Here is a 25718-nt window from a genome sequence, read left to right on the forward strand (position 1 = left end):
TGGCTCGGGCTGCGGAACCTCGGAAACCCGAATGTGAGGACCTTACAGATCCACAGCTGCCGACCCCCGCAGAAATCTGGAGCGCGGTCAGAATCCAACTGGCGGCGGCGGAGGCAGCAGTGGCAGCAGGTAAGGAGACTCCTGAAGAGAAAGTGGAGGGATTCGGGTCCGCTGCGCTGTGTCGCTTGTGTGAGAGGAGGAGAGGCTCCCACCCAGCCTGTAGTGTAGGGCGAAGGGAACAATGGAAGTGGCGTCTAGTCCCTAAGCTTTGCCTCCCCCTCGGTCTGGCAGTTTTTGTCCTCAGCCGCCGCTGGTGACTGGAGGAATTGAGGGAAGTGGAGGCTTTTCCCCCTCAGGCAGCCTCTCCTTCCTCCAGGCCAGAACCCCTAGGGGCAAGAGCCGTCGTTGTGACCGTCGGTGGTTTAGGGTGACGGGAAAATGGCGGAAAACAAAACGGTGAATTGAAGAATGCGGCGTCCCCCTGGCATTTTCTCTCGGCGACACCCCCCAATATTCTTTTCATTTGCGCCCCCCTCCCACTTCTCCGTCCCCCACCCCGCCTGCTGCTTCTGGTAGGCTTGGAATGCGTGAGGGATGGTGGCGTTTGCAAGGAGGTGGCGCCGAATCGAGCATTTTAGGGGGGTAGGGAGCAGTCAGAGCCTGGGGGGCGGGTGTGTGCGGCAGTTGTCGCCTCCACTAAAACACCACCATTTTGGTTCCCAGCGTCTCCCATGTAGCGGGGCAGAGAGAGCGGGAGGAGGATGAGGGGTTGGGCAGCACGGCGTGGGTAGCAGCGGTGGCGACCGCTGCACCAAGTGAGAGGAGGGAGGAGGGGAAAGGGTATTCTTGTCTCTTCGCTTTCTGCCTTTCCACGGAGAAGGTTCTCTTGTTAGGTTTAAGATCCAGTCATATGGGTAATATATAAGAGGGCACGTGTGTGCGTTCTGCTCGAAATGATCGAAACTTGGCATGGTCGTGGAAAAGGGAGACTTATGCGGGAAGCGGGTTGCGTCCCAAGCTGCAATACTGCTACTTGCCAGAGCTCCTTTGTCTCCTATTTCTGCAAATACTACTTTCGCATTCTCTTGCTCTGCTGCCTTAAGATTTCTCTTCAACCTCTCACCCTGTTTACATCATCAAGATCAAGAAGCTAGGTCCTGAATGAGCTGTTCGGAGGAGACGGACGAGAGTAAAATGTTTTTTGTTGTTATTTGTTTTGTGATTTCTGCTCCCCGTACATTGAAAGATGTTTACTTGCAGCGTACTTGGTGGTTACCTCCATTCAATAAGGATGTGAGATATACTCTTGAGAATACTGAGGAGCCCAGCTATCTATTGGCTATTGAATACTTAACACACTGCTGTTCTCATACCTCATTTATTATTGATCTTATTTAAACTTCCTATATGGGAAAAGGTGCTCCAATTTATTTATTGGGTATTCATACAGTGTGATACTTCCTATAGTAGTTGCACTATGTGTTAAGATTTTTACACCTAATTGAGTGCTAGTGCAGATTTTTCTCTGTCGATTTGGCAAGGATAAAGCTTGCCCTTGGTTGGTTCTTTCACTTTCCAAAATAAGGTGTTGCTAGTGATTTTTAAATGTGCTTTAGAGAACATTTGGTTTAATGAAGTGGTCGAATTCTAAGTGTAATAATGTTGCTTATATTGTAGTAGGTAGTTGTTTCCTTTGGAATCCCTTCGGATGCTTTTTAGATGAGCAGATTTGAGCATTTGAGCCCTTCTCAGTCTCACCCTGCACGTCAAAGTGTAAAGAAAATTCTTAAGTTGTGTAAGAGATTTGGTTTAAAATGTTTTAAAATGTTTAATTTTGAATGTATTTTTACAATAGGTAAAGAGAACGTTTTTCCAAAGAAAATAACATAGGTCAGAAGGAAAAATAACGAAAACAAATTGCTGCAGATTTTACTTTACAATATGTAAGAAAATCTACACTTTCTTCAAGACAGTCATATTAAGGTGATTAACAAACTAATGTTTTATCTTATTTAATAATTAAACAGAATTAAGTGTTTAAAACATTTCAAGGCATTTGTAATTGTTCTATTAGTTATGTGATAAGGAAAGCAATTATTCTAATTAAAGTTGAAATATTACACTGTTTTAAATGTTAAAAATAAGTCCTTAATGGCATTTTGATTTATCTCTGTGAACATACGGGTAGTTTATCCTGAACTCTCGTGGCCTCTGATGGCTTCATTTTGGAGGCAGGAAACAATGTGGTATTTGAAAAAAAAAAAGACAAAATACAGCCAAAAATTTCTAAAAATTTGTAATTTTGTAAATATATAGAGTAATTTTGTTGAATCGTTTGATACACAGAAATGACACCTACTGCTATAAGGATTTTTATATACAGGATTCAAATGTTATACTCTCCTGCCTCCTGTACACCTATAGAACTTTAAGGCAAGGAAAAAAAATCTTAGTGATCTTACTTAAGGATACATTAAGTTGCTTTACATGGCAGCTTTCTAAAAGTTTAATGATATAACCTCATCTTTTGTGCAATATAGCCCAATTTATTAAACACTCCTAAATAAAAATGAGACAGCTGTTTTATAAAATTGACAGATTTTTTTTTGGTTGATATACTTAGAATTTTATGTTTGAAGGGGAAATACACATATGTAATTGTAAGAAATATGTGTAGTGACAGCATTCGACTTCAGGTTCCATACTGTCTGATGATCTTAAATATAGGATACATCACTTGAAATGAAATAGAATCCTTGCTTTCAAAACTAGCTTGAAGCTAGAGTGACTTTATTAATCATTAAAGAAAAAAAATCAGTTGTACAATTATAAGTAAACGATATTCTGAAAGGAACAATTTTGCTAAATGTTTGTATGTGATTGATCTTATCTCTACCATATTTAGGAAGCAGTCATGTTTCATGAGTCCTCAAAACTATGAGACAAGAGAATGTAGTAGAGTGAGGCCAGAAGTCCTTACTGTCTCAAAGAACTCCAGGGAAACTGGGATAGAACATTTTACATTATATGTAGAACCCCGGGAGCCAGAGGTGAAACACAAGTTTATCTGCAGAGCTCCGCTGCAGGGCTGAGCTGGGTCTGGAAGAAATGGATGAGAGCCACTGGATGAAATTCACTAATACTAGACACCTGAGTCCTCTAGTAATGTATAAATATCCCAACTATTGTCTGTTGTCATCTTGTTCTTCTTTTTCTTCTTTTATAATCTACATTTTACCTGGAACCTCAGTGCTACAGTTTTGTTCTTTTGCTTGCTTCTATCACTTCCCCTGTGGCTTGTCACCCTTACTGTGTCTTATTCTCCGTTATCTTTGATTTATGTCCTTTCACTTAGCCCTTCTTTTACTTATGCTTGTCACATTAAGTATCTAATCAAGGTTTTTATTTTCCTTTGTAATAAGATTTGCACACCTGGTTCTGAGGCATATTTTCCATTGCATTTTTTTTTTTCTCAGAACAACTCACTTTGGCCTAAATGTATTTAAACTATTTTTAAAACCATTTCTTTTACAGAGATTTGTGAATGAACTTTGCTAAATATGGATTCAGGTGGTGGAAGTCTTGGATTGCACACATCAGACTGTAGAATGGCCCATACCATGATTATGCAGGATTTTGGTAAAGCATTTTCTTTGTTGTATTTTTTTCTTTCTTTTTTAAAATCATAGCATACTAAATATCAAAACTATATTGAAGAAGGGGAGAATTTATGAAAAGTTTTTTTTGCTAGGAAAATTCATTTGTAGGGCTCATTTTCTTAAAGTAGCTATGTGCCAGTAGTCTACTTAAAATCATTCTTAAAATTTTGTGGGAAGGTTGAAGTAAGGAAACTTTGGAATATAGTGGTGATGTGGCATTGAAAATGAAAAAACTCAGCTTACATAAATAACCAAATCAGTTCTTGAATGTAGGAAATATTAAATTGGCTTTCTAAAATTCATTTTAAATTGTATTGTTGATAAAACTGGAAAAGGAACTACTTCAGTCATTACAAAGAAGCTAGATTAATTATATTCTGATGCAATATCTTCAGAAAGTTGTTTCTAATAACATTATATTTTTCTTTTTTTACAAAAAAAAAGATTCCCTCCTTTTATGGCCAGGTTTTTCAGTAGCCTCTTAACAGTAGTTATTTTGATGAAATGTTATGACTCTTATCACAGTCAACAAAGAAACTGAATTTGGGCAGGGTCAGTCTGAATTATAGAAGAGATGGAGGTATCTGAAGTATAAGAGGCAGGGATAGGGTGGTAAGAATTGAAGAAAAGTGCAGTGAGAGTAGAAAAGACAAATAGTAAATTGGGATAAAAAGTAAACAAAACAAAGTATTAAGGAATAATCAAAGATGGTATTGGGGTGGGGGATTACAACTAGTAATACTTTCCTCAATTAAGAAAATGCTATCACTGTTTTCACATTAATGTGAATATGTTATTTTGTTCCTTGTAAAGCCTACAGTATTGAGAATCAGAAGAACTGGATTCTAGTCTTGGCAGTCCTACTAACTATCTGTGTAAACTTGGGCAAAGTACTTAATTCACTTTTGTGAAGGGATTGGCCTAGATAACATTTAAGGTCCTCTCCAGTTCTGTGATTTCCTGACACTTCTGTCTGGTGAATAAAGATATGGTGCATAGATCAAGATTGAATGTGGTGAAGATCGAGATGACTATGTAGTGAGTTGATGAAATAGAAAGCAATCATTGATTCATTCTGCTAAATGAGTCAGAAGTCAATTGTGTTGATTATGGATGACTTAGAAGTGATTCTGGGTGAAAAAAGTACAGGAATAAATTCTAGAAGTAGGACAAAGAACTGAAGAGTAAAGATTTCACAAAGAATTTTGTGAATGCTAGAAATAGTTTTTAAAATACTGGAACACTTGAACTTCAGTATAGTAAATAAGTTTTGGTTGAAATGTCACCTTTAATTTTTTGCCTTTTAAAAATATCTTAGAGGGTGCCTGGGTGGCTCAGTTGCTTAAGTGTTTGCCTTCGGCTCAGGTCATGATCCAGGGGTCATGGGATTGAGCCCTGCATCAGGTTCCCTGCTTAGCAGGGAGCCTGCTTCTCCCTCTCCCTCTGCCGCTCCCCCTGCTTGTGCTCTCTCTCAAATAAATAAATAAAATCTTTAAAATAAAATATAAAAAATAAAAATACCTTAGAAATGGAAGAAATACAACATTTTCTCCATATGATACAAAATTAAACCTACCCTGTAGCATTTGGTGAAGTGCCAGATCCCCTTCAGTCCTGAAGAAGTTGCCTGTTAGCAAGTAAAGCCTGATTCCTTTCTAAGATTGAAAAAAATGTCCATTTAGTGCTGGTGAATATTTACTTCGTCTTCCTCCTACCTTCCTTTTCATTGTTCCTCCTTAGTGTCTTAAGGTTTAATCAATCCCTTATTACATTTAATACTTCACTTCCTTTTAGTTGCTAGGGAAGAAGAATATGCATATTGAAATACATTATATACATTCTTTTTTTCTTATTTTTTATTAAGATAATAATTCATATACCGTACAATTCACCCATTTTAAAGAATATAATTCAGTGGTTTTAGTATACTCACAGAGTTGTGCAAATATCACTGCTACCTAATTTTAGAACATTTCGTCATTGGAAAAATAAAACCTAATACTCATTAGCAGTCACCCCCAACCCTGCTCCAGACCTAGGCAACCACTAACATATCTGTCTATGGATTTACCTATTCCAGATATTTCATATAGGTAAAACCATACCATATGTGGCCTTTTGTGTCTGGTTTCTTTCACTTAGCATAGTTTTCAAGTTTCATCAATATTGTAGCCTCTATCAGTTTCTCTTTAAATTTCTGCCAACATCAAAACTTAGATTTGCAATCCCATAAATAATGATATTTGTGAAACAGTTTGGCATACACAGGTAGAGCTAGCCAAGTAAGTATACTATGCATCACAGGATCTCTAAATTCTATAATGTTTTCGGTGGGCATAGGATGGCTACTATATTAAAAATTTGAAATATTAATTTAATTCAGAAACTCATTAGACCAGTTTCTTTTGAAGGATACTTGAGATTTAGAAACATTTTTTAAAGATTTTATTTATTTGGGTGCCTGGGTGGCTCAGTTGGTTGAGCGACTGCCTTCGGCTCAGGTTATGATCCTGGAGTCCCGGGATCGAGTCCCACATTGGGCTCCCTGATCAGCAGGGAGTCTGCTTCTCCCTCTGACCCTCCCCCCTCTCATGTGCTCTCTCTCTCTCTCTCTCTCTCTCATTCTCTCTCTCAAATAAATAAATAAAATCTTTAAAAAAAAAGATTTTATTTATTTGAGAGAGAGAGAGCGAACGAGCATGAGCGGGGGAGGGGCAGAGGGAGAGGGAGAAGCAGGCTCCCTGCTCAGCAGGGAGCCCATGCCAGGCTGGATCCCAGGACTCTGGGATCATGACCTGAGCCGAAGGCAGATGCTTAACCGACTGAGCTACCCAAACGCCCCTGAGATTTAAAAATTTACAACATGATTTATGTAATAACTTTGCTTTTGTCTCAGTATAATGGTTGTCCTTGGAATCTGTGCCACTGAATTTAATAGTTAAGATTTTATTTATACAAAAAGTCTATGTTGCTTTGTGACTTAAATAGCAGAACAGCCTTAGATAGTGGCCCAAGATAGAACCAACAAATACCAAATTTTATCCTATACCTCCAGTGAAATTCCAGGTATTTACATTTAAATGAAATAGCTTTAGTAAAATGGGAAATGCTTGAAATGATGACTTATTTCTTACTGTTATTTGGTTATATAATTGCTTTCACACTTTTTAAATGATGATTTCTTACCATTTATAATTTGTTACCTAGTGAGATAAATTGTTAATGCCATTTAATGCTGTTTATTAAATGCTTTAAAATTTAATTGAGTGACTATGTGATATATCTTTTTACTCTTTTTTTTTTAAAGAGAGATTGAGAACGCGTGTACAAGTAGGGGTGGGGAAAGGGAGGAGAGAGAGAATCTTAAGCAGGTTCCACGCCCAGTGTGGGGCACAACGTGGGGCTCAGTCTCACAACCCTGAGATCATGACCTGAGCCAAAATCAAGAGTCGGACACTTAACTGACTGAGCCACCCAGGTGCCCCAGATTTTTTTACTCCTTCTCTCTCAAACCATTCCTTTAATAGTGACTCACTTGGTTAACCCTATAAATTTCTTTAAAAAAAAATAGTCTCTATGGTAAGTAAATTCTATTCTCCTCCTTTAAACACGTAGAAATAAGCCAGTCTAGAGTTAATAAGTTCAGCCCTCAGCTTGAACCTTGGGCAAGCTTATTTAACTTCTTTAAACCATAGTTCCTTCATATTTTTTATAGTTCCTTCATATTTAAAAAGGAGATAACACATTATACAGCTGTTCTGAGGCTTAAATGAGATAATATATGTAAAAATATTAGTAGGTTGCTCGGTTCATAGTCATTGCTAAATAAATATAGCTAGTGTGTAGTTAAATAAATAACTTTGTTTAGAAATTCAATGGGATCTAGCAGATGAGTTGATAACAGGAAAAAGCAAAATTTAATAGGAGACATCTTGGATCTTGGTCTGAGTAATCTGCCAGCATGCTGTGGGGAACTTGTCAATTCCTTGTCTAGGATCCTTGATATTATTATGTAGTTCAGTGTAAACAAGCATATTTGGATTTATTTTAGCTTAGATCTGATTTATTTTGACCTGTAAGTTCCTACTAGAGTAGACGCTAGAATCCTCCCAGCCAGGTTAATCTGAACCTAGGCCAGCACTAAGCGTTATTCTATCCTTCCATCATTCCTAAATGTCTATTCTTTGGAACCACACTAACCTCCAGAATTTTCCATATTTTAAGTTTGACTTGTGGAAGGATTTTATAAAATACTAATTTTATTGTTTGTATACATAGAATTCCAATACTGTGAATTTTATAGGTTTGACATTTTAATTTTTCCTTGCTAAAAACCACATTTCTAATCTGGCTGAATGATAAACTTGAACCTTCACCAACTACCCATCTCCAAAATGGCCAGTGGAGAAACAAGTGAATAGGAAGTACTTGTTTTATACATACTTCCTTTGTCTACCAGATTTCCAAGATTGAGTCTATGTCCTTTGGTGGTTTAGGCAAGAGTTTGAGAATACTGAGAACAATACAGAGGGGTTGAAAGGAAGATAATTCTGAAAGGTAGCTTTCCCTTCTCACCTTATCTTTTGATGGGTAAGAGTATTAATAATGTCCACTGGTCTCCATCCTAACTTGTTAACTAACTTCCATAATGAATTGGTTAATAATAACCATTGGCAAATGGCACTCTTTCAGATATGACTTTATAGAAAGTGATCATTATGTGGAGAAGGCTTTGTAGTAGATTATTTAATGTAGATAATTTTGTTACAACCTGGTCCATAAACTCTATTAACTTGTTTCCTGTACACTTCGGTGAGGCAAAATTTAAGAGTTCCTCATGAAGGGATTTTACACTTTTACATTTGTAAAGGGGATAGGAGTTGGTGTTTACCATGCTACTCAAGAAAAACATTGTTTAAAGTTTTGTTCCTGCTTAGAATTTAGTGCAATTTAGAGTCCCTGTATATGAATTTTATCAAACCAAATCTTTGTCTAGAATGAGTTGGGATTTTCCCCCCAAAATCACGTGTTAAAAGATGCCTTCCACTTTTGAATATAGTAATTCTTATAAAGATGTTTAGGGACTTTTATGTTTATAATGCATATTTTATAATATATCCAGCTTGTCATATTTTACTAACTCAGTTAAACATATTAGTACCCATTTATGTTTGTCCTTTTTATTTTAATTTTAATTTTTTGAAATACAAGACTCACAGGAAGTAGAAAAAATAGTACATAGGGTCCCATGTAGCCTGTACTCCTCTTCTTCTAATGGTGACATCTTATATAACTATAGTACAATATCAAAACTAGGAAGTTAACATTGGTGCATTACTGTTAACTAAAGACCTCTTTAAGTTGTCACCATTGTTTTTACATGTATTTGTGTGAGTGTATATAGTTCTGTGCAGTTTTATCCTGTATATAGATTTTTGTAGACACCACCACAATAAAGATCTAGAACTATTCCATTACCAGATATATGCTATGCTAACATATTTACACACACCCCCACCCTTGGCAACTGCTAATCTGTTTCCTATCTCTATAATTTTGAAAATGTTATATTGATTTCATTTATCCATTATGTGGTATCATAACCTTTAGTTATGGAGATTCTTAACTTAATTTTCTGGAGATTCATTCAGGTATTGAATGTGTTGATAGTCTGTCCTCTTTTTATTGCTGAGTAGTATTCCATGGTAAAGATGGGCCAGAGTTGGTTTTACCAACCATTCATCTGTTGGAAGTACATTTGGGTTATTTTCAATTTTTTGCTGCTGTGTGTAATAGCTACTATGACCTGTTACGAATTTTCATCTACAGTTTTTTGTGCAAACACATGTTTTAATATCTCTGGGAAAAAATGCCCTAGAGTGTTATTGCTGGGTTGTATGGTATATACATGTTTAGTTTTGTAAGAAACTGCCATACATTTTCCAGAGTGGCTGCTACTATTTTACATTTCTGCCAGCAATGTATGACAGATCATTTCTTTGTATCCTCACCAACCTGTGGTGGTATTGTTTTTTTTTTTTTTTTTAATTTTAGCTATTCTAATATAGTGATATCTCACTGTGGCTTTTATGTTTTACTTGAAAATAAAGTGCATTATTTTTAAGGTCTTAATTTAGATTTTACTAACATTGTTTTCACCCACCTCCACCCCAGTGCCTGGTTGGTGCTGTTTTGTTTGTTTGTTTTTCACTTTTATGTAAGCTCTATGCCCATCGTGGGGCTTGAACGCACAACCCCAGGATCAAGAGTCATGTGCTCTACCGACTGAGCCAGCCAGGTGCCCCTGGTGATGGTTTTTATTGCAGTTAATTTGTCAGTGGTTTTTAAAAAATGATAGTTTGGCCAGAACTATTTCATATTTTTAAAATGTTTTATGTTATCTGATACATTAAATATAGCACTTTTAATTAATAAAATAACTTTACTTTTTTTGGATAATTGTTTGTATTATAGTGGCTGGAATGGCTGGTACTGCACATATCGATGGAGACCATATTGTTGTTTCAGTTCCTGAGGCTGTATTAGTTTCTGATGTTGTCACAGATGATGGGATAACCCTTGATCATGGCCTTGCAGCTGAAGTTGTCCATGGGCCTGATATCATCACTGAGACTGATGTAGTAACAGAAGGTGTAATTGTTCCTGAAGCTGTACTTGAAGCTGATGTTGCTATTGAAGAAGATTTAGAGGAAGATGATAGTGATCATATCTTGACTTCTGAGCTAATTACAGAAACTGTTAGAGTACCTGAGCAGGTTTTTGTGGCTGATCTTGTTACTGGTCCTGATGGACACTTAGAACATGTGGTCCAAGATTGTGTTTCAGGAGTTGACTCTCCCACAATGGTATCAGAGGAGGTTCTTGTAACTAATTCAGATACAGAAACTGTGATTCAAGCAGCTGGTGGTGTTCCTGGTTCTTCAGTTACTATTAAAACCGAAGATGATGATGATGATGATGATGATGATGATGATGATGTCAAGAGCACTTCTGAAGACTACTTAATGATATCTTGTAAGTGAAACAAAGACAAAATTACTTGGGAGATTGATTTATATATAACCTGAAAAGGTTTTCTGGGATGGGGTAATCTATCCATTCAATAAAAATCATGGGGATAATCTTTTTGAAAAATAATTTTTTTCAAAGCTGTGTTGTTGAGATGCTTTTGCGAACTTGCTCATATTTTTAATTTACTCAATGAAAATTCATACCCCAAATTAAGCAAAATAATGTAATTAATATCTTAGAGCAGAAAGGAAGGTTCAATAAGAATATTAACTGATAAAATTTTTAATGGTAAATATATATATTTCAAAGTGGGAAGTTTATTTTATGCAGCCACTGCTTTCTTTTTATTGTAGCAGGTACTGGAGTTGTCAGTTCAGTTTTCCTTAGGAATTTAAGCATAATATATTAAGAAATGTGTAATTAATTTTTTATTAGATAATTGAAAGGGAAATCTTAAACTCAGATTGTGTTCTGCAATTCTCCCTGTGTTTATTTTGTTTGTCTAAATATGCATGTGTATATTCCAAGCAAAAAATACTTTACTGTGTTTATTTCAGATTGCTTTATGATGTCTATAAGACATTCTATCTGAAGGAGGAAGATAGAAATATCTTGTTCTCATTTTAAGTGGTGGGTTTGCCTGAATAGCAACAATAATAAAAATCTCATCATGGGTTATTGAAGGAGCTTGAGGAAGAAGTGGGTCTATTTTTTATAAAATTTGAAGGGATCATGCTGGAAGTAATAAAGATTAGATAAAAACTTCACTTTTTCATGGTAGATTTTCATTCTTTTCTTTTTAAAATAAAAAAGGATTAATTGGGAAGTACATCAACAGGTAGAGTTATGTGTATGTGTGTATAAAGTGATTGTGTGTTATATGTGTATCAGTGAATTTAAAACTAAAAACCAATTGGATTTATTTAATTTGTAAATATGATTCTGAAGTCTAGCATGTTAACTTTTTCCCTCTATAACCACTTTTGAAAGTGAATATTTACATTGTTTTTAAGGGAATGAGTTAAGCCACTAAAATACTGTCTGCAAATGTTATTACCTCTTTTTAAATTGATGTCCATTACTAAAGCAATTCCATATTTACATCTTAACCTGACATTAAAAAAAAAAAAAACTATGGTTATGATCATATAAAATGGTGTGACAAAAGTTGGCAGCCTTTCTGTATCAAAATAATATTATGCCTTTAAAAAAGTACTTGTCAGATCAAACTCTTTGATAGTAGAGTAGTTTAAAATTTAGACATTATATGTTTTGTGAATTGTCAAACTTTAACATATCTTCTATGATTCGATTCTGCAAAAGATTTTTTTAAGAGTTTCTAGAATATTTTAATTTACAGTATTTATCTTTATATTGCCATATATGTCAAATGCAAAGGACTTCTCTCCTACTCTAATAAGAGTAAACTGAAGATTATAAAGCAAATTGTATTGCTCGAATAATGCTGGGACTGCTGTGGGATCATTTTAGGGGAAATTTAGACTGGGAATTAATTAACTCTTTAATCATTAGTAAAGAAACAAACATTTTTAAAAAAAAATCCATTTAAAACTTAAGCAGTTTTTTATTGTAGAAAATGGAATATACAAAAATTAAATATTTTTTTATGTCACCCATTTTCCCACCACCCAGATCCTTGACCATTTTTATAATGGTTATTATACTCAAATTGCAATCAGTTACTCTTTACCATTTTCACTTATTTTATTCTCTTTTGATTTAGTTTTTCCCTTTTTTCCATCATAATCTTCATTTCTTTTTCTTGGTTTCTCCTGGCCATTGAATCTTACAGGAGTTAAGAGAATAAATTGCCTTAAAGGCCTCAATGTTAATTTAAAAAGTCTTCTTTTCTGTTTCTTTTCCAAGATAGAGATTTTCAAACTATCTAAGAGATACAGTTGAGGACTTAAAACAGACCTTTGTCTTGTTCCTGAGTCCCTAAATATTCCTATAAGGAAATCTTATCAGTAGCTGAGTTTTAGAGGTAGGGAATTTGTCTTCTGTCATATCTGAGGTGCATTTGAGGTTTTTTCCCTTTTCAGGCCAAATGTCACAAATTCTTAGCAGATGGTTAGGTTTTCCCACTTGTGCTTAAGTAACTTGGAAATTAATACAGAGTAACTGTATCTTTCTAAAATTATCCTAGGTGTGCTCTTCTTTAAAAATACCTAACATCCATAAGACATTTATGGGTGATGATTTCCTTTATAAAAGCTGCACTGGAAGAGGGAAGTTCCATTAAATAATGAACCAATATAATGCATTTAAATTGTTTTTTACCTATAAAATTAGTTTATATTTCTTTTGGGAACATAATCTTGTATAAAGCAAAATGTCTTGGTAGGGTCATTATGGGAGATCTCATCAAACCTCACCAATTTCAAGGGTCAAAAAAGAAAAGTTAACACTTTTGTATTTTTTTAATATAATGGCTTTATTGAGATATGATTCACATGCCATAAAATTCACCATTTAAGCCATGCAGTGGTTTTTAGTATATTCATAGCATTGTATAACCATCATCACAATCAATTTTAATTTTTTCTTCACTCCAAAAAGAAACCCCATGCCCTTTAGCAGTCACCCCCCCCATCCACTCCCCCTCCCCTGGCAACCACTAATCCAGTTTCTGTCTCTATAGATTTGCCTATTCTCAACATTTCATATAAATGGAATCATGTAATTTGTGGCCCTTTGTGTCTGGCTTCTTTCACTTAGCCTAATGCCTTCAAGGATCATCCATATTGTAGCATGTGTCATGTGTCAGTACTTCATTCCTTTTCATTACTGATATTTCATTATAAGGATATACATTTTATTTATCCATTCATCAGCTGATGGACATTTGTGTTGTTTCTACTTTTTGGCTATTATGAATAATGCTGTGAAGATTCATGTACAAGATTTTGTGCAGACATATGTTTTTAGATCTCTTGGGTATACATCTGGGAGTAGAACACTTTTGTAATCTAAATGTTACTAACTTGTTTCAGTGCTGTGAAATATAAATCCTTTACATATTGCCTGACCCCATCTCTGTGGTACATTAATATACTCTATATTGATAATAACATATCTACCATAAAATTTTGGTAGATGTAACATAAAAGGGGTACAGTAAAAAGCCTACTCAGCTTTTAAAAGGAAAATTGAATTTTTAATCAAATTGTGCTGTTGAGCTATATAAAAGAATATTGAACATTAGCAAACTTGCCAACAATGCATCTTACTGTTTTATGTTACATTTAGCACCAGTAGAATTCTGTGATGTGTATAATATTACCTGCTATTACTGTCTGGAATGTCATGTGGGTTAAGAAACAGCACTGTGGGACTTGGATATTGCAAGCCTTACAACAAGCAAAAAGGCTAAGTCTTAATATGGGGTATTTTGAGTATTATTTGCATTAAGAAGATCTTTGAGGATCCATTCCTAAAATCACTTGATTGCCTATTAAGTCTTTGTTAACTTTGTACTTTCTATTACAAAGAATATAGAATAAATCTTGGTTAAGTTGGTGGTTTATCTTTTAAAACTGCACACTAGCATCCTTAATAACTTTATCATCTTTTATGAAATTAAAATACAGACCAAGTTTGGCTACTCAATATATTTCAGAATTGTTCATTCTGAGGAATTTAAGTAGAAAATAATGGGTACATTAAACTGTGGACCTTAAGGCATGGTATAAATGGAATCGGAATAGCAACAATTATTTCAGTACTTAAAGTAAAAGCTATGGTACAAAACTATTGAGAAGTGACCAAAAAATGTATATTTCATTTCATGAACTTAAATTTCGTGAATTATAGTTTTAATTCAGTTTGTTGCAGAAGGAACTATGATCACTTTAAACCATTCAGTTATAATAAAGCAGTATTTATCAAATGAGTGTATTTTCAGTATTTTATTAATTTACTGTAAGTTATTCCAACTTAAGAAATTAATATTTTGGACACTTTTTGATGTTTTTGTATATCTTATGTCTTTATTTTCAAGAATGAGAAAGCATTTTCTGAAAGCTTAACTTGCCTCTTTTAATTTTTTCTGTAATGTCATTGTTTTAATTTAATTTAACATATTTTAAAAGAAGCTACTAAATCAATATCAGATACTTCATCATCTTTTATTCTTTTATTTTAATCTGTCCCATTGTCCAAAAGAATTTTGCCAAAAAACATAGTAATAGAATTAGGAGCTATGATGGAATGGAAATATTTATTCTATTTATTTTGATCATTTAGGACCGTTCATAGACAGGTTATTTGAACTCTTAAATAGTATGGAATCATTTCTATTTTATCACAAAGTTAATGTAGCTTTGCATTATAAAAAGAATTTCTGAAACTTACTGTCTTTCACCATTTTGAAAGGCCAAAAGAATATTTTTGAGTTTGTATGTAGCAGATTTGAAACTGAGGTAAGGGAAATCTAGACTTTGACCCATTCAGATCTTCTTGAAGTTCATTTTTTAAGAGTACTGAATTAATAACTTTTTTATGTCACTTTGTTCTTTTTTAAGAGGTTCTGGAATTGTTTAGATATAGTCAGAGACTTTAGGATTTTATGTTTCATATATGATGCTATGATATACATAATAAGAAGGAGCAGATTTTCGATTTAGATTACATTTCAGGTTTTATAGGTACAAACACTGAAATAAAAAATGGTAGGCATATAATATTTGGGGGAATATATTTAATATTTATGGTCAAAGAACAAAGTTTATTAATATATATTTACTGCATAGTTTGTGCACAGTATTCATGTGAAAATAAATGTTATTCTTAAAGACTATAGAGCAGAGAATCAATTTTAATTATACTTAAAATGTAAATAATCTCAAATATTGTTGCTTTACCTTTCTATAAGATTTTGGAGTGTAGCATATGTTAGTAAATATAGAAGTACACGAAATTTCTGGTTTGAAGTTGTCATCCATTAACTCAACAGAAATTAAAAGTATTAAGATTTTATTTTTATAATTTCTGAACAGCCCTTTTTATAAAATAATTTAGCTGTTTTCTGTTTCCTATTTTTTAATTCTAAATTTCATATGCTAATTTGTTTTAGAAATACTGCTATTTCATTTGAGAATTGTTTATTTGAGCTTATTTTATGAGTACTATGTATGTTCTGATTTTTTCTGTTAATTTTGGTGTTAGGATTTAACTTAAAATGTTGAATGTAATGGAAGATGATTTAATCATTTCTCACACCACTGTTTTAATTAAAGCCCTATGGTTATTAAGTATCTCATATATAAATTAAAATCTCCGAATAAGTTTTTATATAGTTATGATCATGTAATATATCTGATCTTGTATATTTTTTTCATGAATCATATCACTTTCAATAGTTGCATAATATGTCATTAAGTGAATATAGCGGATAGGTGATTAACACATTCATGTTGCACTTACGCTTAACATCCACTAAATGTCAACAGTACTTTTTGATTAAAATAATTTTCTCTTTATATTTTACAGTGGATGATGTTGGGGAAAAATTAGAGCATATGGGGAGCACACCATTAAAAATTGGCAGTGATGGTTCCCAGGAAGATGTTAAAGAAGACGCATTTGGTTCAGAAGTAATAAAAGTGTATATATTTAAAGCTGAGGCTGAAGATGATGTTGAAATAGGTACAAATCTTAATTTATTGCTAAAATAGGAATTAAAACTAATTCTTATATTTTCTGGAAACTATTCTAAAATTGTCTTTAAAGTGCAGATTTTTTATAGGTTTCTTTGGGGATGGAATATTAAAAATATATAAATGAATAAAAAGCAGGAATGCAGAATATGTCGTTCTTGGATTCTTTCAATATAAGTAGAATATTACAGTTGGAACTATAAAAACAAATGAGTGGAGAGGATTTGATTTAGAGTAGGAAGTTATATTGAGTAAGCTCAGGTTAGAGGCAGGCTGCTTGGATTTTAATCCTAGTTCTGCCATTTAGCTGAGTGGCTATTGGTGAGTTATTTAACCTCCTTCTGTCTCAGTTTCCTCATCCATGAAATGGCCATAATGACAGTAACTACCTCATAGGGCTATTGTGAGGATTAAATGGGCAAAATACATGTTAGAGACTTAAACAGTGCTTGGCATGTGTGTAATGTAAATGTTAACATTTGTTGTTATTTCTCAGTGGTTACTGAAAATTTAGAGTGTAATTTATAAGAAAATTCTCTTGACACTTAGAAATTTATATTGGAATATTTTGGGGAATATTTTTCTAAAGGAAAATATTTCTTTAAAAAAATTTTATTTATTTATTTGAGAGAGAGACAGAGAGAGTAAGAGAGAGAGCACGAGTGGGGCGAGGGGCAGAGAGAGAAGCAGATTCCCCACTGAGCAGGGAGCCTGCTGTGGGGCTCGATCCCAGGACTTCAGGATCATGAGCTGAGCTGAAGGCAGATACTTAACCGACTGAGCCACCCAGGCACCCCAGGAAAATATTTGTTATATATCCTTCTTATTAATTTAGGGAATTATTCCATGATACTTCTCGATTTTGATATGTGATTTAATTTTTAAGGTGGAACAGAAATTGTCACAGAGAGTGAGTACACCAATGGACATTCTGTAGCTGGAGTGCTTGACCAGAGCCGAATGCAGCGGGAGAAGATGGTTTACATGGCAGTTAAAGATTCTTCTCAAGAAGAAGATGATATTAGTAAGATATCAGTACAGTGGCACTGTAGTGACTTGTCAGTAGCCATCCTGAATTCTTTTTAAAAAAAAAATAAGCAATCTGAGAGATATAAGCACTATATAGGAACAGAGTTCAATAAAATAAGTCTGACCTTTGCTGTAATTAATTTAAAAGAAAAGGGTCCTTTAGACCATTCACGCATACATGTATTGTTCAAATCAGCAAACATGAAATACTGTGTCTCAGATACTAGGGATATAGAGATAAACAACATATGGTTCCTGACTTCATTAGAGCCCACAAATATATATGGAATTATTGGACATCTATTTTGTGTGTTATTGGATATGTTGCATATATATTATTTAATACAACTCTTCTCTGAGGTAGGTGGTATTATCTTTGTTTTATGGAAGGAAAAAAATGCTCAGGGATATTAAATAATTGCCCAAGATCATTTCAATATTAAGTGAGGAATGTAGGATTTCAACTCACATCTGTCTAACACTACTGCCAGTGTTCTTTCCACATGGCAGTGAACACTGTTGGCCTCTCTCTGGATTTAGCAGTGGAAGGGCTAACTGGTTGTTCTCCTTCTGTCACTGAAGGATTAGATAAGTAAGTATGCTTCCAAATAAGTTAAGCTGCCAGAATCTTTACTTATTATGCCTTTAATGGTCTCCAAGTAGTTGCTGCTTAGGATTTCTTGGGGCTGAGTACCATAGGGTGAAAATAACTCCTCAGATTTCCTTTCTTGCCATGCTGCCCATTTCCTTACAAAGACATGTTACTCTCTGCCTACTTTCTTCTCACCTCAGTGTAAGAATGCAGCCCTTCCCTAAGGCTTCTTCTGTCTTCCTGACACGCTGAGATAAAAGCTTGTTTTGCCCTTGAAGGGCAAGAGCCTCCACTTCAGTGCATTACCTGGATGATACTCAGCTTTACCTATACTGTACTCTGATCTCCACTCCTCAGATTTCCTTCCCTAGAAGCCATGGGAAGCTGAATTCCAATCCCAAACATGAATAATACACCATAGTTGAAAATATAAAAACAAGTAAGTCTAGAGGATTTGATTGAAGAGGAAAATAATTTCTATTTGGCCTCTAAATTCTTTATTATTATTTTTTACTCATTGGTCAGTAAAGGGGCACAATAGAAGGTGGGAGACTGAAGCTTAGGTTAGCTGAAGCTAGAATTCCTTGGGGATGTGGAAAACTTAGACCAGTGTCTCTTTCTCATCAGTTGAAAGAAGGTAAACTTGGGAGAAGAGGGATACCTTTTTCCTACATTTTTTTCACATTTCTTCCATAGTGAATAGAAGATCCCAGTATGTGAATCAAGGGAAAAGCATAAATTCAAGCTAAGTTTTTACTTAACAGCCTAAATCTAAACGGGTTATATCACATAAAATACACTAAATGACCCTCTAGGTTTAAATTTTTTATACCAATACTATATTTTTAAAAAATGAGTCTCAAGGTGCTTTTTTTCTCAGTAGGGTCTCTGAAAATCCTGCCTCTTATAGGTGTCCACATATTCGTGAGCACCAGCTTACATATGTATTATGTGTATATATATGTGTGTGTATATATATATTACATATGTGTGTGATCTTAATTATTTTCATTTAACATTTTTTTTCAATTACTAGTATTTTTTACTATTTTCCTTTGCATGTATAGTACTGCATTTAAGTTACAGTATGTGGGGTAGCAAGGACCACTTTCTAGTATTGATTCTAGGGGAAATGCTTTCTGAGTTCCAAAGAACAAACAGGCAGAATTATGGACTGCAACCATTTTTACAAATTTGTTATGCCCAATGGACTGTAAAATCAGTCAGTATATTTCAAGCGCACATGTTTTATATAATCTAAAAGTCATTTTCATAGGATAGGTTCTAAGAGGAGAATAAAAGTTTTGATAAATGATTGTCTCCTAGTGGCACTAGTCTCCAAAGTGCCTAATGTCATTTTTAAATTAACCAAATTGAAATCTTGACAGTTGAAAGATTTAAATTGTTTGGAATTTTTACCCATTTATTAAATATTTGGGGTTATAAACAAGCAATTATTTCTAAAATTTAGGTTGCGCTGAAATAGCAGATGAAGTTTACATGGAAGTCATTGTAGGGGAAGAGGAAGGAACTTCTCTCCCTGAGACTCAGCTTGAGGACTCTGATGTTAATAAAACAATTGTCCCTGTTGTCTGGGCTGCGGCATATGGTAGGACACTGGCATTTTTTCACCTGATAAGTACATATCTATTTGATCAGCCTTTAGGTCATTAAATATGCTGTGCTAATGCCCCCATGAGTTGACTAATATTATAAGATGTTTTGCTGTGGACTGATTAATCTCTAGGTACTTACATGATTTTCCTACCATATATCTTATGTTATTTAAAATAAGCCTTGCTTAATGCATTGTTGTTTTTCAGTAGGATTTATTTAAAATCCTACCTGTATAAGTGAGTACCATAAAAAGTTTCATTTTTCTAAAATAGGAATATCCTTTGAAAATTGATCCTTCCCTTTTTTCAAAAACTTATTTCATGTATTAACAGCACAAATAAGATTTTGGGGGTTTGAAAAGAAACAGAAATCCAGATATGCTCTTCTACAAAGTATCTAGTGGAAGGTAAATTTATCAAGTTTTTTTTTTTCTATTTTACCTCATTCTTACTTAATTTACAAGATGGTCCAGGTATACTCTTTACTTTGAAAAATTTTGGTGTTCAAATGCATTATCTTATCTTGGTTTTTCCAAAGGTTCATTCATTCAACAGTTGTTTATTGAGCATCTTCAATTTTGAGTGTATTCTGCAGAAATATCTAATCAATTTTTACTTAAAATGTAAGATTGTTCTGGATGTTAACAGTTCCAAGGATGCTAACAGTAGCCCTTATTTTCAGTGCGTGAAATTATATCTAATCTATGGGAGTGGAAGAACTCAACAAAAAAAAATTTTAATCCAAGGAACAGTGGTCAAAGTAAGATTTTTGTAGATTAAGATGTGATCCACTAGTAATCATTATAGTCAGCATATAAGTTTTTAATTAGTTTTTTTTCTTTTTTTTTTTTTTTTTAGGGGATGAAAGAAGAGTTTCCCGGAGGTATGAAGATTGTCAAGCATCAGGTGAGAGAGCATTATATGTGAGATGTAAGTTAAATAGCCAGTTTTATATACTGCTTGGAAAATAAGCAGTTATTGGTTTGTGTATACAGACACATATGCTAGATTCTGACTTGCCTGTTCATATCTTATCTAGTTAGTTACATAGGAGTTTGCCTTTTTTGGGAATTGATTAATTTCTATACAGACATAATGTGTGTTATTTTGTGAGTGCACTTCATTTTAGATTTATCTCAAGATAAAAATGTTGGGCAACTTACAATATGAATCGTAAAATGTTGCTATGGAGAAAATTATAAAATAGAAATTATTTTGACAAAAAAGTCAAAATTATCCATGATATCAACCACTTGTTAATATCTTCCTTGGGGCAGAACTGTTTTCTTAATTTCTGTGGCAACCAGTAGATATATATAACTGTTAAATAAAACCCATGTGTCAGCTTCATTTTTCTTTTTAGTTATAATACATACTCCATACAGTGTTATTCCATGGTTGATAGTTCTTTTTATTTTCTTAAGCAAAGAGACTTTTTCTCATGATAAAATGTCTGACTCTTCTGTTTCTACCTTTAGGAGATACTTGACTCTAAATTTAAATGTAGATGTCAGAGGAATTGATGAGAGGCAATACATCACAGCATATAAGCTAAATGGCTTTGCAGGTCTACATTTTTTTTAGATATTTATTATTTATTTACTTATTTATTTATTTGAAAGAGAGAGCAGGGGGAGGAACAGAGGGAGAGGGACAAGCAGACTGTGCTGAGTACGAAGCCTAATGCGGGGCTTGGCGTGGGGCTCAGCAGGGGGGGCTCTATCTCACAATCCTGAGATCCTGACCTGAGCTGAAGTCAAGAGTCAGATGCTTAAAGGACTGAGCCACCCAGTGCCCCATAGGTCTACATTTTTAAACTAAATTGCATGGCAAAACAGATTTGTGAGAACTGAGATTTTATTAAGTACTTTATTCTGTTTACACTGATGCCACTGAAAGTGTGGTAAATTGCCCACCACGTCTGTTTTAGTCTTTAAAATCAGTCTTAATACTTTTTATATTAATTAAATTATTCTAAAGCATATATACAAGAGATATATTGTTTGTTATATATTACACATTGTCACCATGACCATATTGGTTCACTGACACATGTATATTTCTTTGCTAATAAGTCTCTTTAACTTCATCAGCCTTCATTGGTGAGAAATTGATCTGATGCCAATATTTTGTTTGGGCCATAAAAGTCTCTCATGTTACGTTCACCTTATTAGTTTATTGCTTTAGGATGAATAAATTGAGATATTTTAAAATTAATTTCACATGATACCCTATTTAAAGTGTTTACAGTTACGTGTGTGTGTGTGTGTATAAGGGTATAAAAGAGAGAATATGGCTATACTTAGTGAAATTTAGCACCACAATGGCAACTTAATACCATGTCATATCTAGTAATTCATCTAACCAAACCAAAAAGTATAAATATTATGTAATTTAATAGCATATCAATTTTTTTTCCAGGAAATACCTTGGACTCAACATTAGAAAGCAGAAGTAGTACAGCGGCACAGTACCTTCAAATTTGTGATAGCATTAATACAAATAAAGTACTTAAACAAAAAGCCAAGAAGAGGAGAAGGGGGGAAACCAGGCAGTGGCAAACAGGTAAAATACTAATACTTTGTTCATGAATATTACCATGATTTGAAATGTGGAAGTCATTTTTTTTTGTAAGCAAAGGAAATAGTCAGTTGTTACAGTGCAGTCCCACTTCCATATACCTGTCTGTGTTTGATTTAAATAGTTGGATTTTTTAAAAAGTATTTGACTGGTACTTAATAAAACTATGCTTGTTTGCTCTTTACCCAAATGATGTTTTCAAAGAGAATTTTCAGGTTGGTTTCACAATGAAGGGTGCCTGTTTCTAGTTTACAAAATGTATATAAAATTTTGGCAGGTGAGTAGTCTATAGTACAGAGATGCTTATTACTTTTTAGTGAGCTATTTTCTCATAAGTTGCTTTTAATGTGCATTTTATCCTACAGGATTTTATTCTACTAGTATAGTTCTCACATGTGAATACCAGCTAATTTTGGCACCTTTGTTGTAAAACCCTTTAAAACATCTGGCCAAATGTCACAACTTCCTTTTTTTTTATCTAGCTGTTATAATAGGCCCTGATGGACAGCCCCTGACAGTATACCCTTGCCATATTTGCACAAAAAAGTTTAAATCCAGGGGATTCTTGAAAAGACACATGAAGAATCATCCTGATCATTTGATGAGAAAAAAATACCAGTGTACAGATTGTGACTTTACAACTAACAAGAAAGTGAGTTTCCATAACCACTTGGAAAGCCATAAGCTTATAAACAAAGTTGACAAAACCCATGAATTTACAGAATACACACGAAGATACAGAGAGGCTAGTCCACTGAGTTCAAATAAACTTATATTAAGAGACAAGGAGCCGAAAATGCACAAGTGCAAATACTGTGACTATGAAACTGCAGAACAAGGACTGTTAAACAGACATTTACTGGCTGTTCACAGCAAGAATTTTCCTCATGTTTGTGTTGAGTGTGGGAAGGGCTTTCGACATCCTTCTGAACTCAAGAAACATATGAGAACCCATACTGGTGAGAAGCCATATCAGTGTCAGTATTGTGTCTTCAGGTGTGCAGATCAGTCAAATCTGAAAACTCACATTAAGTCTAAGCATGGTAACAATTTACCATATAAATGTGAGCATTGTCCTCAAGCATTTGGTGATGAGAGGGAGCTTCAACGCCATCTGGATTTGTTTCAAGGACATAAGACACACCAGTGTCCTCATTGTGACCATAAGAGCACCAACTCAAGTGACCTTAAGCGGCACATCATATCTGTCCATACTAAGGATTTTCCTCACAAATGTGAGGTCTGTGAAAAAGGTTTCCATCGTCCTTCTGAGCTCAAAAAGCATAGTGATATCCATAAGGGTAGAAAGATTCATCAGTGTAGGCACTGTGACTTTAAAACATCAGATCCATTTATTCTTAGTGGTCATATCCTTTCAGTTCATACTAAGGATCAGTCACTGAAGTGTAAAAGGTGCAAGAGAGGGTTCAGACAACAAAATGAGCTCAAAAAACATATGAAGACCCACACTGGAAGGAAGATTTACCAATGCGAGTATTGTGAATACAGCACTACAGATGCATCTGGCTTTAAACGACATGTGATATCAATACATACAAAAGACTACCCACACAGGTGTGAATTTTGCAAGAAGGGATTCCGAAGACCATCAGAAAAAAATCAGCATATTATGAGGCACCACAAGGAGGCTCTTATGTAATAAGATCAACATAAAGAAGCTATTTTGAAAATATGATATGCTACATGGGAGGAAAATTTCATGAACTGTTTCATCTAGTTCCAAAGCTTGATAGTAAATCATAACTACATTCTTTGTATTAGAGATCTTGAAATATTTGAATTGACAAAGGATCTCATAGCCCTTTGAAAATTACTTAAAGAATTTAAGAAGCACCATAGGATGGTTGCAGAAAAACTCTTAAGTGTCTACTTAATAGTATTATATGTATAATTAAACTACAGAAGGGTAAAGCAAAGACAATGACTTTATTTGGCTGATCATACTGGAGATAAATGTTTCTGAAAAGCTCATATTTAATTGAATTTAGCAATGCTTTGCTGTGGCAAGCAAGTCTCACTTTTATGTGATTTTCGAAATGAGGTGGGGCAATAAAATGCAGTCATCCATCAGTCACTTAGTCATTGAGCCTTTTTCATGGTACCTGAAAATTGGAATTCCAGAAATGGCAAAAGTCTTGTGTATTCGTTAAAAGAAATTTCACTGGAAAACAGCTTATATTAATTCAACACTTTCAAAAAGAATTTCAGAGCTGCTAAGATTTTATCACAGGATAGGATGTTTAAAATACAGCATTCTTTGCTGAAGTCTAAAGTGAAGTCTAAGATTAAAGTTCCCTTTTTTCTGATGTTCAAGATGATTTTTCAGTATGGCATATATGACAAAAGTATATTTGAGTCAAATGTGGCTTTCTAAAACAGATGCAGCAGTAATGTTGCAAATAAAGTTAGCACTATATTTCTTAATGATCTAAAGATTAAATTGAGAGAACACAGTTTTCTTAAAAAGTTTAGAAGCTTCTTTTTAGGGCAGTCTCAGCAAGTAGGATTATTTTAATCTTACTTGCTCTAATGTTTAAAGGTGCAATTTTATGCCATTATTGAAAATTTTGATTTTTAAAATCTATATACCATATTATTAACATGCATTTTCAACGTGAGGCAGCATATATGCAGTATTTAACAAAACACTGTGTTGCCAAGAGTTTGGAGGTGGATATTCAGTTTACAGTGTATAAATTTAAAATATGCATCCTTTTAACAACGCTTTGTGTTAGCATGCTGCAAATCAAAATGGCGCTTAATATAAAAAGCTGATTTAGGGAAATTTAATGAAAATCCTGTTCATAAATGTAATGCATATGATGTGTACTTTTAAGTTATAGTTGTTTCATGTTTACACTCAGCTGTTCAACATAATTAAAATGTAATTTTACTTTATGCTATATTGTGGCTTTGTGTTTGAAATAATGTTCACCTTTCTGTTTTTGCACCAGATAAGAATCTGTTCCTTGAGAATAAATTTTTTATCTTTCTTAACTTCAGAATATTAAATTTGGAAAATTTAAAATAGTGTGTTATGTGGCTGTAAATGATGTACACGCTGTAAAATAAGATTGTCATTGTTATGTGGGATTATTATTTCTAAATGTTACTCATTGAAATGAGCATACAATAAAAAGCATTTATTGCATTTCAAGGTTTTATGAATTTATTTTAAGTTTGTTGTAATGTTCACTATTTATTAAAAGACTTTTTACTTAGGGGCGCCTGGGTGGCTCAGTTGGTTGAGCGACTGCCTTCGGCTCAGGTCATGATCCTGGAGTCCCGGGATCGAGTTCCGCATCGGGCTCCCTGCTCGGCAGGGAGTCTGCTTCTCCCTCTGACCATGCTCTCTCTCATTCTCTCTGTCTCAAATAAATAAATAGAATCTTTAAAAAAAAAAAAAAAAAAGACTTTTTACTTAAAATTCCTCTTAGGTAATTTGGTCCACAATTTAATGTCTTGTAGATTTTCTGCATTAATAACATGAGCTAGGAACTTAAAACAATTA

General features: G+C 34.1%; 1 protein-coding gene across 6 annotated transcripts; it reads left to right on the forward strand.

The window, feature by feature from the left end:
- On the forward strand, positions 1 to 25358 carry ZNF711 (zinc finger protein 711). 6 transcript variants are annotated; one of them, XM_035028815.1, is made up of 10 exons: positions 1 to 129; positions 1856 to 1983; positions 3535 to 3639; positions 10134 to 10694; positions 16203 to 16358; positions 17256 to 17393; positions 19462 to 19599; positions 20465 to 20512; positions 22028 to 22171; positions 22669 to 25358. In XM_035028815.1, the coding sequence occupies exons 3-10, from the start codon at positions 3561 to 3563 to the stop codon at positions 23844 to 23846; spliced, it is 2442 nt and encodes an 813-aa protein (XP_034884706.1). In that variant the 5' UTR covers positions 1 to 129; positions 1856 to 1983; positions 3535 to 3560; the 3' UTR covers positions 23847 to 25358. The 6 variants fall into 6 exon arrangements, with proteins under 6 accessions (XP_034884706.1, XP_034884707.1, XP_034884705.1 ...); XM_035028816.1 differs by lacking the exon at positions 1856 to 1983; XM_035028814.1 differs by lacking the exons at positions 1 to 129; positions 1856 to 1983 and having other exon boundaries at positions 3184 to 3639.
- Positions 25359 to 25718: the final 360 nt, after the last annotated feature.

This window comes from Mirounga leonina, unplaced genomic scaffold (genome assembly GCF_011800145.1).
Source record: "Mirounga leonina isolate KUSES-001 unplaced genomic scaffold, KU_Mleo_1.0 Mir_204, whole genome shotgun sequence".
Lineage (NCBI taxonomy): Eukaryota > Metazoa > Chordata > Mammalia > Carnivora > Phocidae > Mirounga > Mirounga leonina.